The sequence below is a fragment of the Trichinella spiralis genome, assembly GCF_000181795.1.
Source record: "Trichinella spiralis strain ISS 195 chromosome Unknown Scfld5, whole genome shotgun sequence".
Lineage (NCBI taxonomy): Eukaryota > Metazoa > Nematoda > Enoplea > Trichinellida > Trichinellidae > Trichinella > Trichinella spiralis.
Genome location: NW_003526944.1, coordinates 3,472,699 through 3,485,166, shown reverse-complemented (window position 1 = coordinate 3,485,166; position 12,468 = coordinate 3,472,699). Strand labels below are relative to the sequence as shown.

The window sequence follows — 12,468 nt, the reverse complement described above, 5'->3', positions numbered from 1 at the left end:
CATCAAGCAGTGTGTTGGAAAAAAGAAAAATGGTGAAACAATTTCAACGCATCTCCAGCATGCAACGGCGGCAAGTCTTGATTGTAAAAATGAAAATGAGCCGTAAAATGTCATTCATTGAAAATGGTGAAAGAAAAAGGGGGGATGATGCGCGTACAACCTGTGAACAGGTTCTTGGAGCATCAATTTGCAGAAGCCTGATTAAATTGATCGACGCCCGAGTTGGTTTGGAACGGGTGAACTGAAGCTGAACAAGCGGCTACAGTGAAGAGCAGCAGCAGCACCAGTACAACGCCAGTGCTGAGCATGCATGCAACAATTTCTCTCTCTCAATTCTGCTTCAATGGAAAATTGCTGACAACAATCTGTCAAAAATTGCCGTCGGTCTAAAAAGACATTCAACTTTTTCCCATCTTGCAAAAATACTACTTACTAATCTGATCAGATTCATTCATTCATTCAAACCTTCCTCCTGTATCAACCCTTTTACCACAACAACCAATACAATGTTATACTGTTCACTTTTTGTTGCTGTTGTTACACATTTTTCATTCATTTGCATACAACTGTGTGTGTGTGCATGCGTAAACTATTTCAATTTTACATTGAATACAATATATATATATGTATTTGCAAAATGAGAAGAAGAAGAAGAAAACAATTTTCATTCATAAAACACAACTTATAGTATAAGTTACATCAATGAAGCACAAAGTGGGAAAAGTTCAACATTTGATTATTTATCAAATTATTAATGGTCAGTAATGTATGTTTGCATGCAATGTAAATATGAATAAATATATAAATGAACAATACTTCTCAGTGTAACAATCTATTGCATGGCATATTTATGAATAATAACAACATATAATAAGTATACGCTAAACTGAAAATTCATCATCATCATCAATCATTCATCATAGAACATGCTATTTTCAACAGAGTGATCATTTTTACTTTGCACCCATTTGCAATTTTATTATTATTATTCTTTTTTACATTATTGCATTGCTGAACTGAATAAATTTAAAAATAAAATAATAAAAAAGCAATTTAAAGTTATTTTTCAATAATGAGCTAATGATAAAATAAAATAAAATGAGAATAAAAGCATCAAAACTAGATTTCAATGAAGTCTGTATTTTGGTAATATAATTTTAAACGACAACAGGTCAGTTGCTGTTGATTAAGATGCAAAATAAGTCAACCGGATGCCCTTCTTGAAAATAACTATTTTCTTCACGCCTTCAGTTCAAATTTGAAACGAGAAACCCAAGAAAAAACCCCCAATTTTGCTAATAATAATAATAATGTTTATTTTAAAATTTTCATTTAAATTCAATTTCATTCAGTTTAAAAATCCAGCTGCAACTCACACTAATAAACTTAAATTCACTGAACCGTATTATGCAACAGAAATACAATTGCAACTCGATATGCTTCGTGTTGTATTTATTGCAAAAAGATGAAATTCGAAATTTGCATAATAATTATGAAAACTTCTGTTTCTAGTAATAAGAAACCAACGAATAGTGATGGAAAACTTTTTGTTTTTCAATTTAAAAGATGCTCTCAAAATAACATTTCGCACTTTTACAAGTGGAAGAGGAGGAAAAAAAAATTCAATTTAACAAAATTTCCCAACCAAATTGAAGCTATTCTGTGAAAAAAGAAATCGACAAACAAACACATGTGACAAGTGACAATTTTTTTGGCTTTTATTTTTTTGCAAATATTCAAAACACGAAAAGCACAACGGAAACGTTGAAATAAACAAGCAAACAAATTAATGAACAAAATTTCCCCCCTTCCACTTTTGCTTCAATCTCTACTTGCAAAAGTTGACAATCTTGTATTATAATTATTGGCACAGTGTAAGAGCAGTTGAGATAATAATAATAATAATAATAATTTTCATAAAACACGTTAAATTGTTTAAATTAAATAAATTACTTCTGTTGACAGGTAACAGCAACATTAACTTCAAAGCAGCGGCAAGAAGGAAACAAGAAACTGGAACAAAACGGTGCAAAGCATCGGTAGCAAATTATTAACGGCTTCTTGACACAAGCAACAGCTGTCTCGAGAGAGGAAATTAATTTCACCAATCTCTCCCCTAATCATCAGCATGCCTGAGATCAAATGGCCCAATTTTTGTACCAAACTATCATCAAAGTTCACAATTTCATTTATGCACAATTTATCTGTGGAAAATTGCCACTTTTTTTTGATTGGTCCCTTTTCGCATCACCATATTTTTTGCCATGCAAAAGTTTACACTATTATCAAGCTTTATTATTTATTCTAGTCTTTTCGGCATTTTTCAAAAGATTATGAAAAATTAATCAATTGCAAATACAAACGTCAGTCGGCATCGGCTATAACGCATAAAGCTCTCAACTGAAAGCGATCAACCGCAACCTGAAAATCACTGTTCCAAACCAATGAATCCAATGGATGCAGCATTTGATGTTTCGAAAAAAAAAGAATAAATGAAAATACTTTCGTCAACATTGCAGCAATTTATCTATTAAAAAAACTGTCAAAAATGGAAAATTTTCCCACAAAATCCAATCATACGATGAATGCATAATACAACAGCAATCATTTGCAGATTTTTCAATTGCATGCTGTCTGTTTGTTGACTTCTTTTTTCAACGGATATATTATAAATCAATTCAACAATTGTGATTCAATTATGAAATAGTGAAATGCACAATTGCAATTTTTTCTTCCAATCTTGAATTTTGCCGATTTGTTGAAATCTATCCATCTATCTATCTATCTGTCTGTCTATCTATCTATCTATCTATCTATCTTGCCGATGCGATGGCCAAAAGCAATGCCAGTTCGTAGTCGTTGCGGCGCAACAGACAGCCTGGCGTCGATGGAAAAATGCGATGAACCAAAACATTTCTTCAAAGTGTCATCAAAAAATATACAGTACACTTTAGTGTGATTGAATTAATAATAATAATAATAATAATTTCAGCTTATCGATATGGTTCAATTTATGAATCTGATAAGTCGATATACCGAAAGTCAATTATCTTCATTTACACTCATTGAAAGATCTTCATCTCATACTCATTCATTGCTTACTTGATAAAAAAAAGGCAAAATAATGTTATTATTAACAAGTCAAAACATTATAGAACAGAAAGTTTTCCTGATAATAACTTTACATGTTTATTAAGTAAAAAAAAGAATCAAGAGGGACCCTGCTAAAATTCGGCGCTTCATTGAAGCCGGTTTTTCGAAAGCCCTGCTCCGGCACGAGTTGGGGCATAAAAATTTTGGGACACCTGCTTTGACAGCAGCACGTCGACCTGGAACCGCCCGGGGCTTCATCTCTCGGAACAGGATAGCAAGCGTTGACCAATGAAAGTTCAGGATTCGGCCACGCCCTCTGGCGAAATCGTCCAATCCAATCGTTGGAACGAAAACTCGCTTTCATTGATAACTTTACTGTCAAATCGGTGAATGAACAATCACGGCCAAGTGGAATTGAAGCTACTTACTTAGCAGTGTGCTTGGTTGTTGCGGAGGTCGATTTCGAATTTGACCGAAGACCAATCACCACCACCACCACCATCTATAGAAAGGTAAAAAGTCGACCGAAAACGTCCCAGCAGAAAATCGTCAAAAAAACCCTTCACCTTCACCATCTATCTATCTATGCTTAAAACGCACATATCCGTGCAATGTGTGTGTGTGTGTGTGTTTGTGGATAAACGGTTTTTTTCTTTAGCAGATAAAAAATCTCACACAATTGGAATATGGATGGCACTTTGGAACCAGTGCTTTGTTCAACAATTGAAGAAGACGATGTTTTCGACGATCCTTCTCCAACATGCCAATATGCACCGGAGCTTAAGGTAAGTTTTCTTCTCCTCAACAGCAGATAGGATATAACAGTTAATAGTTTTTTATTTTAAATTATACACCAAAATAGGCATTAATTTTAATTTTTTATGGAATACCGCTTTTCAAATCTAAAGAAAACATTCGATGCAATTTCATGAATACAGAAAGAGGGAGATATGTGTAACGATTTGACAAATTTAAATTTTTTTCTTTTTCTAAATTTTACGTTGTCCATTTCAAAACGTAGTGGCATTCATCATTCATCAAATCACAAAAACAAGGACACACGCATTAGTTTTCTTCAAAAGTTAAAACAGTACTTTCGTGGAGAGAGAAAAAAGTCTGCTTCTGGTCGGACTTTCAACAGAACAACAAAAACATCCTATCCAGCTTAACCGAGCGTTCAATGGAAGCTGTTTTCTTAAATCCCACTCTACTAATGGGTTTGTTTGAATGTAGAAGAAAGCGCGGAGGCGATTTGACACACGAATATCAACGCTCCGTTAGGTCCTAAGGTGCAATTTGAAAACGCCGACATGTCAACTTTACCAATTTGACAGCTCGTCATCATTGACATTCAGAAAACTTCTTCTTCTTCTTCTTCTACTTCATACAATTCATCTGTACATACATACATACATACATACATACAATACAGACACGCATAATTTTATATGCATAAATGGAGGTGAACAAAGCACACACAGTCCATATACACGACACAGACACATGCATGGATACATGCCATACTTGTGTGTAAACATTAGCGAACGGTAATCCTGTGCACAAACTTCAGGTCGCGCGTTTCATAAATATAAGGCCAAGAAGCTGGTGTTTATTCGCAAAGCTTAAGCTGCTCAGGTCTCCCGGGCAAGGTTGTGCGAGATTCGAATGACAAACGCTGTGTGATCCATCCGTCCACCGCGATCCTATTCTCCTCTTACTTCCGATCATTTCCTGTTATTTTTTACATAAAACCCCAACGCTTGGTTGCTTGGTGTATGCTTTTTGTCTTTCTTTTTCTTATTATTCCATAATCATCCAACATGCGAGCGAGCAACTGTATTATTAGTTTTAGTTGGCTATTTCACAGATACATGAATCGGTGATCAATTTCAGCAGTTCAACACCTTTTACACTTGACCTTCGCTAAATTTAATTTCAGATTAATCATTGAAAAAAATTAATTTTTTTATATTATCAAACTACACTCACTGTCTGTATCACTGTCGTAAAGTCAGATTTTATGAAAAATATATGATTTCACAAGCATGTCTCAAAAGAAAAAAACAAAAAATAACTCGATCTAGCTTGTTGTAAATCTTAAATTTGGAAAAAACGATCAGAAGAAGTGAAGTGTCAAGTGAAATTTTGTGATTAATATTTTGAAAAAGTAAGTAAGTAAGAGGAATATTTTTACAGCCCACTACATTCGCCAGAATTATTATGTATAATGAATATATATATGTATTTGAAACGTTTGTAAAATTCACACAATCGTAGTTTGACTATTTAAAAATGGAAAGCATGAAGTATATTTTCTAATAAAAAAATACTGTTTTTATCATTTATTACAAACATTCACTGGTGACATAATGAAATTCATTTTAAAATATCTCCTTCTCACTCTATACCTCCCTTTTCTCAGACTTTTTGAAAGAAAATTGAAATTTTTCTTTCACGTTCGTAATTGTTGCTTTCTTCCATTTTATTTCACCCATAGTTTCTGCTGCTGCTGCTGAGTATAATTCGAAATGACAGTTTCAAAATGCAACTAGTAAACTAAGCTTCACGCTTGAAAGCATCCATCCGTGTGCGCGTATCATTTTTCTGCCTGCATGTTGTTTCTTTTTTCTTTCTTTATTCATTTATCACAGACAAAGCAGTGCAGTTTTGTTTTTAAATATTAAAAATAATGCTTTGAACGGTGAAATGATGAAAACAAAAAGTACACATTTGACAAGTATCCGGAAGTCAGAGAAAGCACAAGAAAACAAGTAGCACGTTGTTGTTGTTGACAAGCTTTAAGAAGTGTCCGGCTAAAAAGCACAATTTGCCTGCTTGTCTGTCTGTTCACAGGATTTTGCATTCTTTTCACTTCAGTCGGTGAATATAGAAGAAAAATTATTTGACATTTTTTAATGCATTGAAAACGCATCTGCCTTCATTTCACTCCAGCGCCACTGCCCTGTCCAATTCAGCAGCTCGAACGGATACAGATTGGATGTAGATAAAGAGGCCGAAGAATGGCCAAATGAGCAATAAATTTATAACACCGCACAATTGTCACTCTGATCATGTGCAAGTGGTGCTTTTGACTGCCCCGCCAGTAAAGGCTAAACTCTCGCCGATTGCTTTGCGATAAAACGATCCACCGCTGAGCATTAAAAAAAATTACAAACTCAAATCCATCACAAACTCTCCGACGACGTTGATGATGATGATGGATATAACTATTTGAACAGTTGTTGTTCTCAATTTTAATGACCACAATCAAAGCAGCAAAAAAAGTAGTAAATAATGTCTGCTTTGAAGTAAACAAAATCTTTTTACATTCGGAAGCTATCTTTGATCTTTGAACATTAATGAATAAAATCTAGTAAAGTTGGAACAATCGGAGAAGATAATTTTCAAATTCTGTGAAAGTAGAAATGCTCAGCTAAGCCCTTCGTTTTTATCCATTCGCGTTTTATTCAACATACGTAAAAATTGTACTAATGAAATAACGCTGACCGTTGATTGTGATGGAAAGACACGTCAAGAAAATTTTCACTTGCATATCAACTTTATAAAATTTTCCTTGTTGTCAATTTTTCTATTTTCCTTCTTTGCAACTTTATTTCCCAAAATTTCCAGTAGAAAATATTAAAAATGTAAAATAATTCAAAACTATCTGTTATCAATGTATGTGAAAAAGTGCGTGTAGAACTTACATTTATGTGAGTTATTAAATGAATATTTAATGCCAATTATTTACAGTTTGTAAATTATCGAATAAAACATTTTATTTATTAGATTTCATGCTAATTCAATTAGTAATTACGATTCAGCTTTCCTAAATTCGAAATAAAATTGTTTCCATTTCCACATTTTAGTAATGTTTTAAAAACCAAGAAAAAACCCCTCATAAAAAAGTCACAGTGATGAAAGATTGTTCGGCATATTCGCTTTGATGTTGCACATGCATTGTCGCCAAATAATTGTCTGCTAAGATGATGTATGCGTGTTTACAAGAAGCTTCTTATTCTTCAGCTTGTTCATTTTTTGCTTATTCCGAATTGCTCTTTTTTTCATTTACATTTTTTACATTGAGAAAATTATCCTCTGGTTCAAGAATTGAAATATTTTAAAAAATATACGACCATGCCAACGACCGGTTGTTGTTGTTGCCATATTTGTCAACGCTACCTGCATCCGAATGCTATAGCGCGCGTTTCAATACATATATAATAAGAAAGCAGGCATAGACAGACAACCAACCTGTTTGAACTTGTCGTCCGTTAGTTATTTCGGTGTCGCAAATTTGCAACTGCATGCAAAAAAGCACCACAACAAATGCAATTTCTTTCTTTCCATTCACTCTTCGTTACATTACATTAAAATAATATACTAAGTGAATTTTATTTTTGGTCAGTTTAAAAGTATTGTCACTATTCTCTTACAAACACACACACACACACATATATATATATATACCGTATGTGCCCCCGCATAATTCAGCCCGTACTTCAGCATATCTCTTACAACCTTCCCTCGAATTTACCCCTTACCACCCTCTAGATTGGAGTGCAAATACAAGAACAAAGAAAGAAAATTTTTTTAAAAGAATCAATGCTAAATTGTTTTTTACAAATGATTATTTGTCAAAAAGAAAAGGTCATTTGCAGTACTATAATGCAGTGCTGTAATAATAATAACAGTTTAATAAACTCATTTGCAATTGTTTCTCGTAAAGTTTTATATGATTTTAAAAGTTTGAAAAATCAAAAATCTTCTCACGAATGATTATGATAATGATAATCCTTGACCCTTTTACCTTTTACCTTGAATTGCAACAAAATTAATTAATTCTCCAGAGTGATTTTAAATTTTCCTAATCACAACGAACTAACTGATCAGATGATATTTTCCTCTATTCTGGGTAGACCCTTTTTCCCCGTATTGAATATTTGTAAAATATTTCATAAAATATCAAAATTCTAATATTGAACTGAAGTGGTTTGTATTTTGTCAAAAGTTTCCCAATTTTACAACAACTTCACACAATCCATTGCCGATTGAAGAGTTCCGTGTCTATTGACCTGAAAGTTTGCAGTGAATTTTTTTCTATCTAATTTGACACCATTTTTTTCTCAAATACGTAAACTTGAGAGATATTTTTAGAAAAAAAATTAAAATCTGAAAATCAAATCAGAATACAAAAAAAGAAGGGAAATGAAATGGAAGAGTTGAGCAGAACAGCAGCAGCAGCAGCAAGCAGAAAAAAAATACGCGGTACTCAGTTTCGCATCACAACTCTCTTCTACATCTACAGCTAAAATACTTCGTCACCAATTTTTGCGGAAAAAAAATACACGATACTATTATATAATCACGATGCTTAATTATATATATATTTTTTTCTTTTTAATCTCTGAAAACATCACAAATGTCACATATTGTACAATTCAATGAATTATTATTATTTACAGGAACACATTTATTTCAGTTTATGCATAGGCGATTAAAGAGATCAGAAATAATGGAAGGGAAAAAAGCATAGCATTGAAGAAAGTGGAATTGTTTTTTTTTCATGAAAATTATACTAAACAATTTCAACTTGCAGCCGAAAAAACACCTGTTCTATATAGCTAGCTGTGTTGGACTTTAAAAATAAGTTCCACAAACTTAGAGGAGTGGTGGCTGCTTTTACCACAGCCGCATTACAACTCTGATGCGCATTTGAGTTGGGAAGATTTTTTTTCCCAATTTTAACATACACATTTTACAACTTTTCTCTGTTTAAACACACATTTCGATTAAATCAAAATTATCTGAAAAAAAACTATACCATCAAGAAGCTGTAGAATTATATTTTGTGTAATATTACTACTGACTGCGCTTGAATTTGCTTCTCATTCATCCTCATCATCATCCACCCTTTTCGCTGCTATTCCTGCACAAACCCCCTTTCGCTTTCCCCCCCCCCTCTCCCAAGCTTTCTCTCCTTGTTGGACAAATCAAAAAATATAAATATTAGCTTATTTTCAACTTTTGATGTTGACATAAATACGTCGGAAAACATATAATCTATTATTGTGCAGATTAAATATAATAATAAGTAATAAAAAAAACACGACAAATGATAATCTAAAGTGAATTTCTCTAAAGTTGATGAAACTTGAACTTCATTAATAGAAGCCTGTATTTTGGTGCTACAATTTCAGAAAGAAGAATTCAAAGAATATCTGAGCGGCTGGGCAGCCGAACAGACAAAACCACGCCGAGAAAGTGCCAGTCATGTGGAAGAATTTTTTCGCAGTGCGGATCAACCACGCCCTAACGCCAGGTTCAATTCGGTCGGTGGGGCTTTAACGTTCGGGTCGCCGTGGCTGAATCCGTCGGCCACCGTTTGGTCGAGCGAACAGCTCTGCGGCAACCCGATGGCCACATCGTCGAACGAAATGGTCGTCTGTCCGTACGTGTTGACCGAACTGAAAGGCGCCGGCAGCTCGGACAAGAACGGTCTGAGCCGTATTCTCAGTCAAACAGCCGGCAGTTTGTCAAGGGTAAAATTGGAAAGCTGCGACGAGTTGTCTCATCAATCAACAACAACTACAACCACTGCTGCTGCTGCTGCTGCTGCTACATCCGCAACATTGCCGGTGCAAGTAAAACTGGAAGAAGCCGAAAATAATCATCAACAGTTGGTCAATTGGAAAGAGGCTAACACATCCATGCCAGGCTGGAATGGCGGTTTAATTGTACACACAACAGTGCCCGTTCAAGATATCCTATCCCAACAGCAGCAGCAGCAGCAGCAACAGCAACAACAACCGTCGCCAACAACGATCTCCAGTCAGTGTCCGGCAAAACAAGACATGCAAGCATGCAAACAAGATCCGGTTCCATTATCATGCCTGCCTCCGGGTGTGGATCGAAAAATCTTTTTCCCACCATCAATGTGGCATGGTCGTGGCCCACAAGCGCCAAAATCAAAACGTCGAAGCAACCCGGAATTGGAAAAGCGACGAATTCACTACTGCGATTATCCAGGTGACTGATTGGACAATTTGAGGAAAAAACCTGCTAATAATACTACGATACACATATGCATAAATATGCATTGCTTTTCAGATTGCAACAAAGTCTACACGAAAAGTTCTCATTTGAAAGCACATCAAAGAATTCACACAGGTTAGAAAAAGCTTGCACATTTATTTATAATATTCACACTGAATAATGTAGAAAAAATTAATATTAACTAGTTAGCAGCAACTAGCTTAAGCAGACAGACAGACAGAGAGTGATGCCAACTGCTTGTAAAAATGACTATACCGGAAGATAGGTTGGAAATGGCAATTTAATAATTGTAATTATAATTGTAATAATAATAATGATGATGATAATGCACGGGAAAAGCACAACCAGTTAGTTGCAAACAAACAGTTGCCAGGCGCGTTGTTAAAAATCAGTTATCATTGAAACTTTTGAAGACAATTAAAAATGTCAACTGGAGTGCGCGAGTGATTTGAAAAATTGCTCAAAATCAGTTCGGCTTCTCGCCCTTTTCTTGAACCGCTGAAGCGTGAAACGGCAAACCAATCTCACGTCAAAATCTAAACTGCTGCCCAATGTGAAAAAGTTGTAACGCATGTTATTATTGTAAAAATACCGTAAATTATTATTATTGGTATTATTCAACAGTTCAACTGCATCGATCATGCAATCTTAATTTCTTTCTCCACTTCACTTTCCTTTTGACCGACAGTTGTGAAGAATATATATTTATTTATTTATTTATTTAAACTTTGTTCACAGTCATTCCTATAATTTCTATGGTACAAATATCATCATGATTAATTGAATGAAGAAATATAGTTAGTTAATAAATGAATATTCACTGCGCTCATCTTCTACAGTGGATGCAGATGTAGATGCTCTCAATTGATGAGTCAGTGAAAAAAATGGTTGTTATTTCGTGCGTGGTGGATATTTTCAATAAAAACTTAGCTAATCTACACAAATTTAGCAAAAAAGTTTTATAGGTGCAACAAACAAACAAACAAATGAATAAATGAACACCATAGACCACAGTTTTTTAAAAAGCTTTTCACCAGATTGTTCAAAAAAAAATATTAGATGAGCCGATGCAAAATTATTACAAATAATAATAAAATTTTGGAATAAACTCTCGTTTAAAATGACTATCTATAGGGCTTTTTCCTTTTTCAGGAGAAAAACCGTACACATGCCAGTGGCCAAATTGTCAGTGGCGTTTCGCACGATCCGACGAGCTAACACGCCACTATCGCAAGCACACCGGGGCAAAGCCGTTCCGATGCAAGCTCTGCGACCGGTGCTTTGCCCGCAGTGATCACTTGGCTTTGCACATGCGACGCCACCAACCGAAAAATCGCGTCAGCCGCCACATGAGCCTCGACCCCACCTCAGCCGCCGCCGCAGCCGCTGCCAACATCTCACCGCTGAATCCACACCTACCGCTTCAACATTCACGTTCCAACCCAATAGCTTACGTTTGAAATTCCACCCCAAACACAGGCACTTTTATGAAATTGTACAATTTTCATCCATGTGCATTCCGGTTGTGCATACCCCATCCATGCATGCATGCATGCATGCATACATGATGCAACACAATCCAAAAGTGCCATTTTTCCATCCACACTGCTTGCTTATCTCTATGTCATTTACTTTGCACCGCTTTTCGCTTATCTTTTTCACAGCTGCACATCTCACCTGAATACCACAATTAGACACACACACACACGCAATATGTAATCATGCAAAAATATTTTCTTTACAATATATTCTGCTCGATATTTGACAGTAAAAAATATGATTGTTGGCCATAAATTACTTATATCTATTTATTTATCCCAATTCATTCAGGTTGCATTTGAAGAAAAAATAAACTTACTGTAGTTTAAACAATTCAAGATCATTTGATCAACTTTAAACAAACGAAAAAATTTTTAAAGTGTTTGATAGTTCAAAGTGACCAACTACACCGAGCAATTCAATTTGACCGAATTTACGTCGATTGGATTCGTGCGTTCGAAACGGTGATCGGTAAAATTAGCCAATTTTCCATTATTCCTTATTGTGCGATACAAATAAATATATTTTCTTTTCTTTTACATTTAGAAATTATCGACATGTCCGAAATGAAGAAGCTGATTGCTATTATGCTGCTCGCCTACTTAGTGGACAGTGTGATCTTCAAATGTCCACACGATGTTTTTACCAAAACCGCGGGATGGATGAAAAACAACGCCTGCATGACTGTCGTGAAAGCACCGAAGGGTGTTGATCTAGATGATGATTATATCAAGGAATGTCAGAAATACAGCGCAGGATCTGGATATATGCAACGCAATC

General features: G+C 35.0%; 2 protein-coding genes across 2 annotated transcripts; both read left to right on the top strand.

The window, feature by feature from the left end:
* The first annotated feature begins 2,824 nt into the window (after positions 1 to 2,824).
* Positions 2,825 to 3,385, top strand: Tsp_12289 (hypothetical protein). The gene is made up of 4 exons (XM_003375200.1): positions 2,825 to 2,953; positions 2,993 to 3,041; positions 3,156 to 3,187; positions 3,215 to 3,385. The coding sequence occupies exons 1-4, from the start codon at positions 2,825 to 2,827 to the stop codon at positions 3,383 to 3,385; spliced, it is 381 nt and encodes a 126-aa protein (XP_003375248.1).
* A 6,562-nt stretch (positions 3,386 to 9,947) lies between these two features.
* On the top strand, positions 9,948 to 11,609 carry Tsp_12288 (zinc finger protein). Its single transcript, XM_003375199.1, has 3 exons — positions 9,948 to 10,122; positions 10,204 to 10,263; positions 11,302 to 11,609. The coding sequence occupies exons 1-3, from the start codon at positions 9,948 to 9,950 to the stop codon at positions 11,607 to 11,609; spliced, it is 543 nt and encodes a 180-aa protein (XP_003375247.1).
* The last annotated feature ends 859 nt before the right edge of the window (positions 11,610 to 12,468 follow it).

Coding starts and splice junctions, on each gene's coding strand:
- Tsp_12289 (XM_003375200.1), top strand. CDS start 2,825: ATGCGATGGCCAAAAGCAATGCCAGTTCGTAGTCGTTGCGGCGCAACA. Junction 2,954..2,992: donor AAAATATACAGTACACTTTA/GTGTGATTGAAT, acceptor TAATAATTTCAG/CTTATCGATATGGTTCAATT. Junction 3,188..3,214: donor TCCTGATAATAACTTTACAT/GTTTATTAAGTA, acceptor AAAAGAATCAAG/AGGGACCCTGCTAAAATTCG.
- Tsp_12288 (XM_003375199.1), top strand. CDS start 9,948: ATGCAAGCATGCAAACAAGATCCGGTTCCATTATCATGCCTGCCTCCG. Junction 10,123..10,203: donor TCACTACTGCGATTATCCAG/GTGACTGATTGG, acceptor ATTGCTTTTCAG/ATTGCAACAAAGTCTACACG. Junction 10,264..11,301: donor ACATCAAAGAATTCACACAG/GTTAGAAAAAGC, acceptor TTCCTTTTTCAG/GAGAAAAACCGTACACATGC.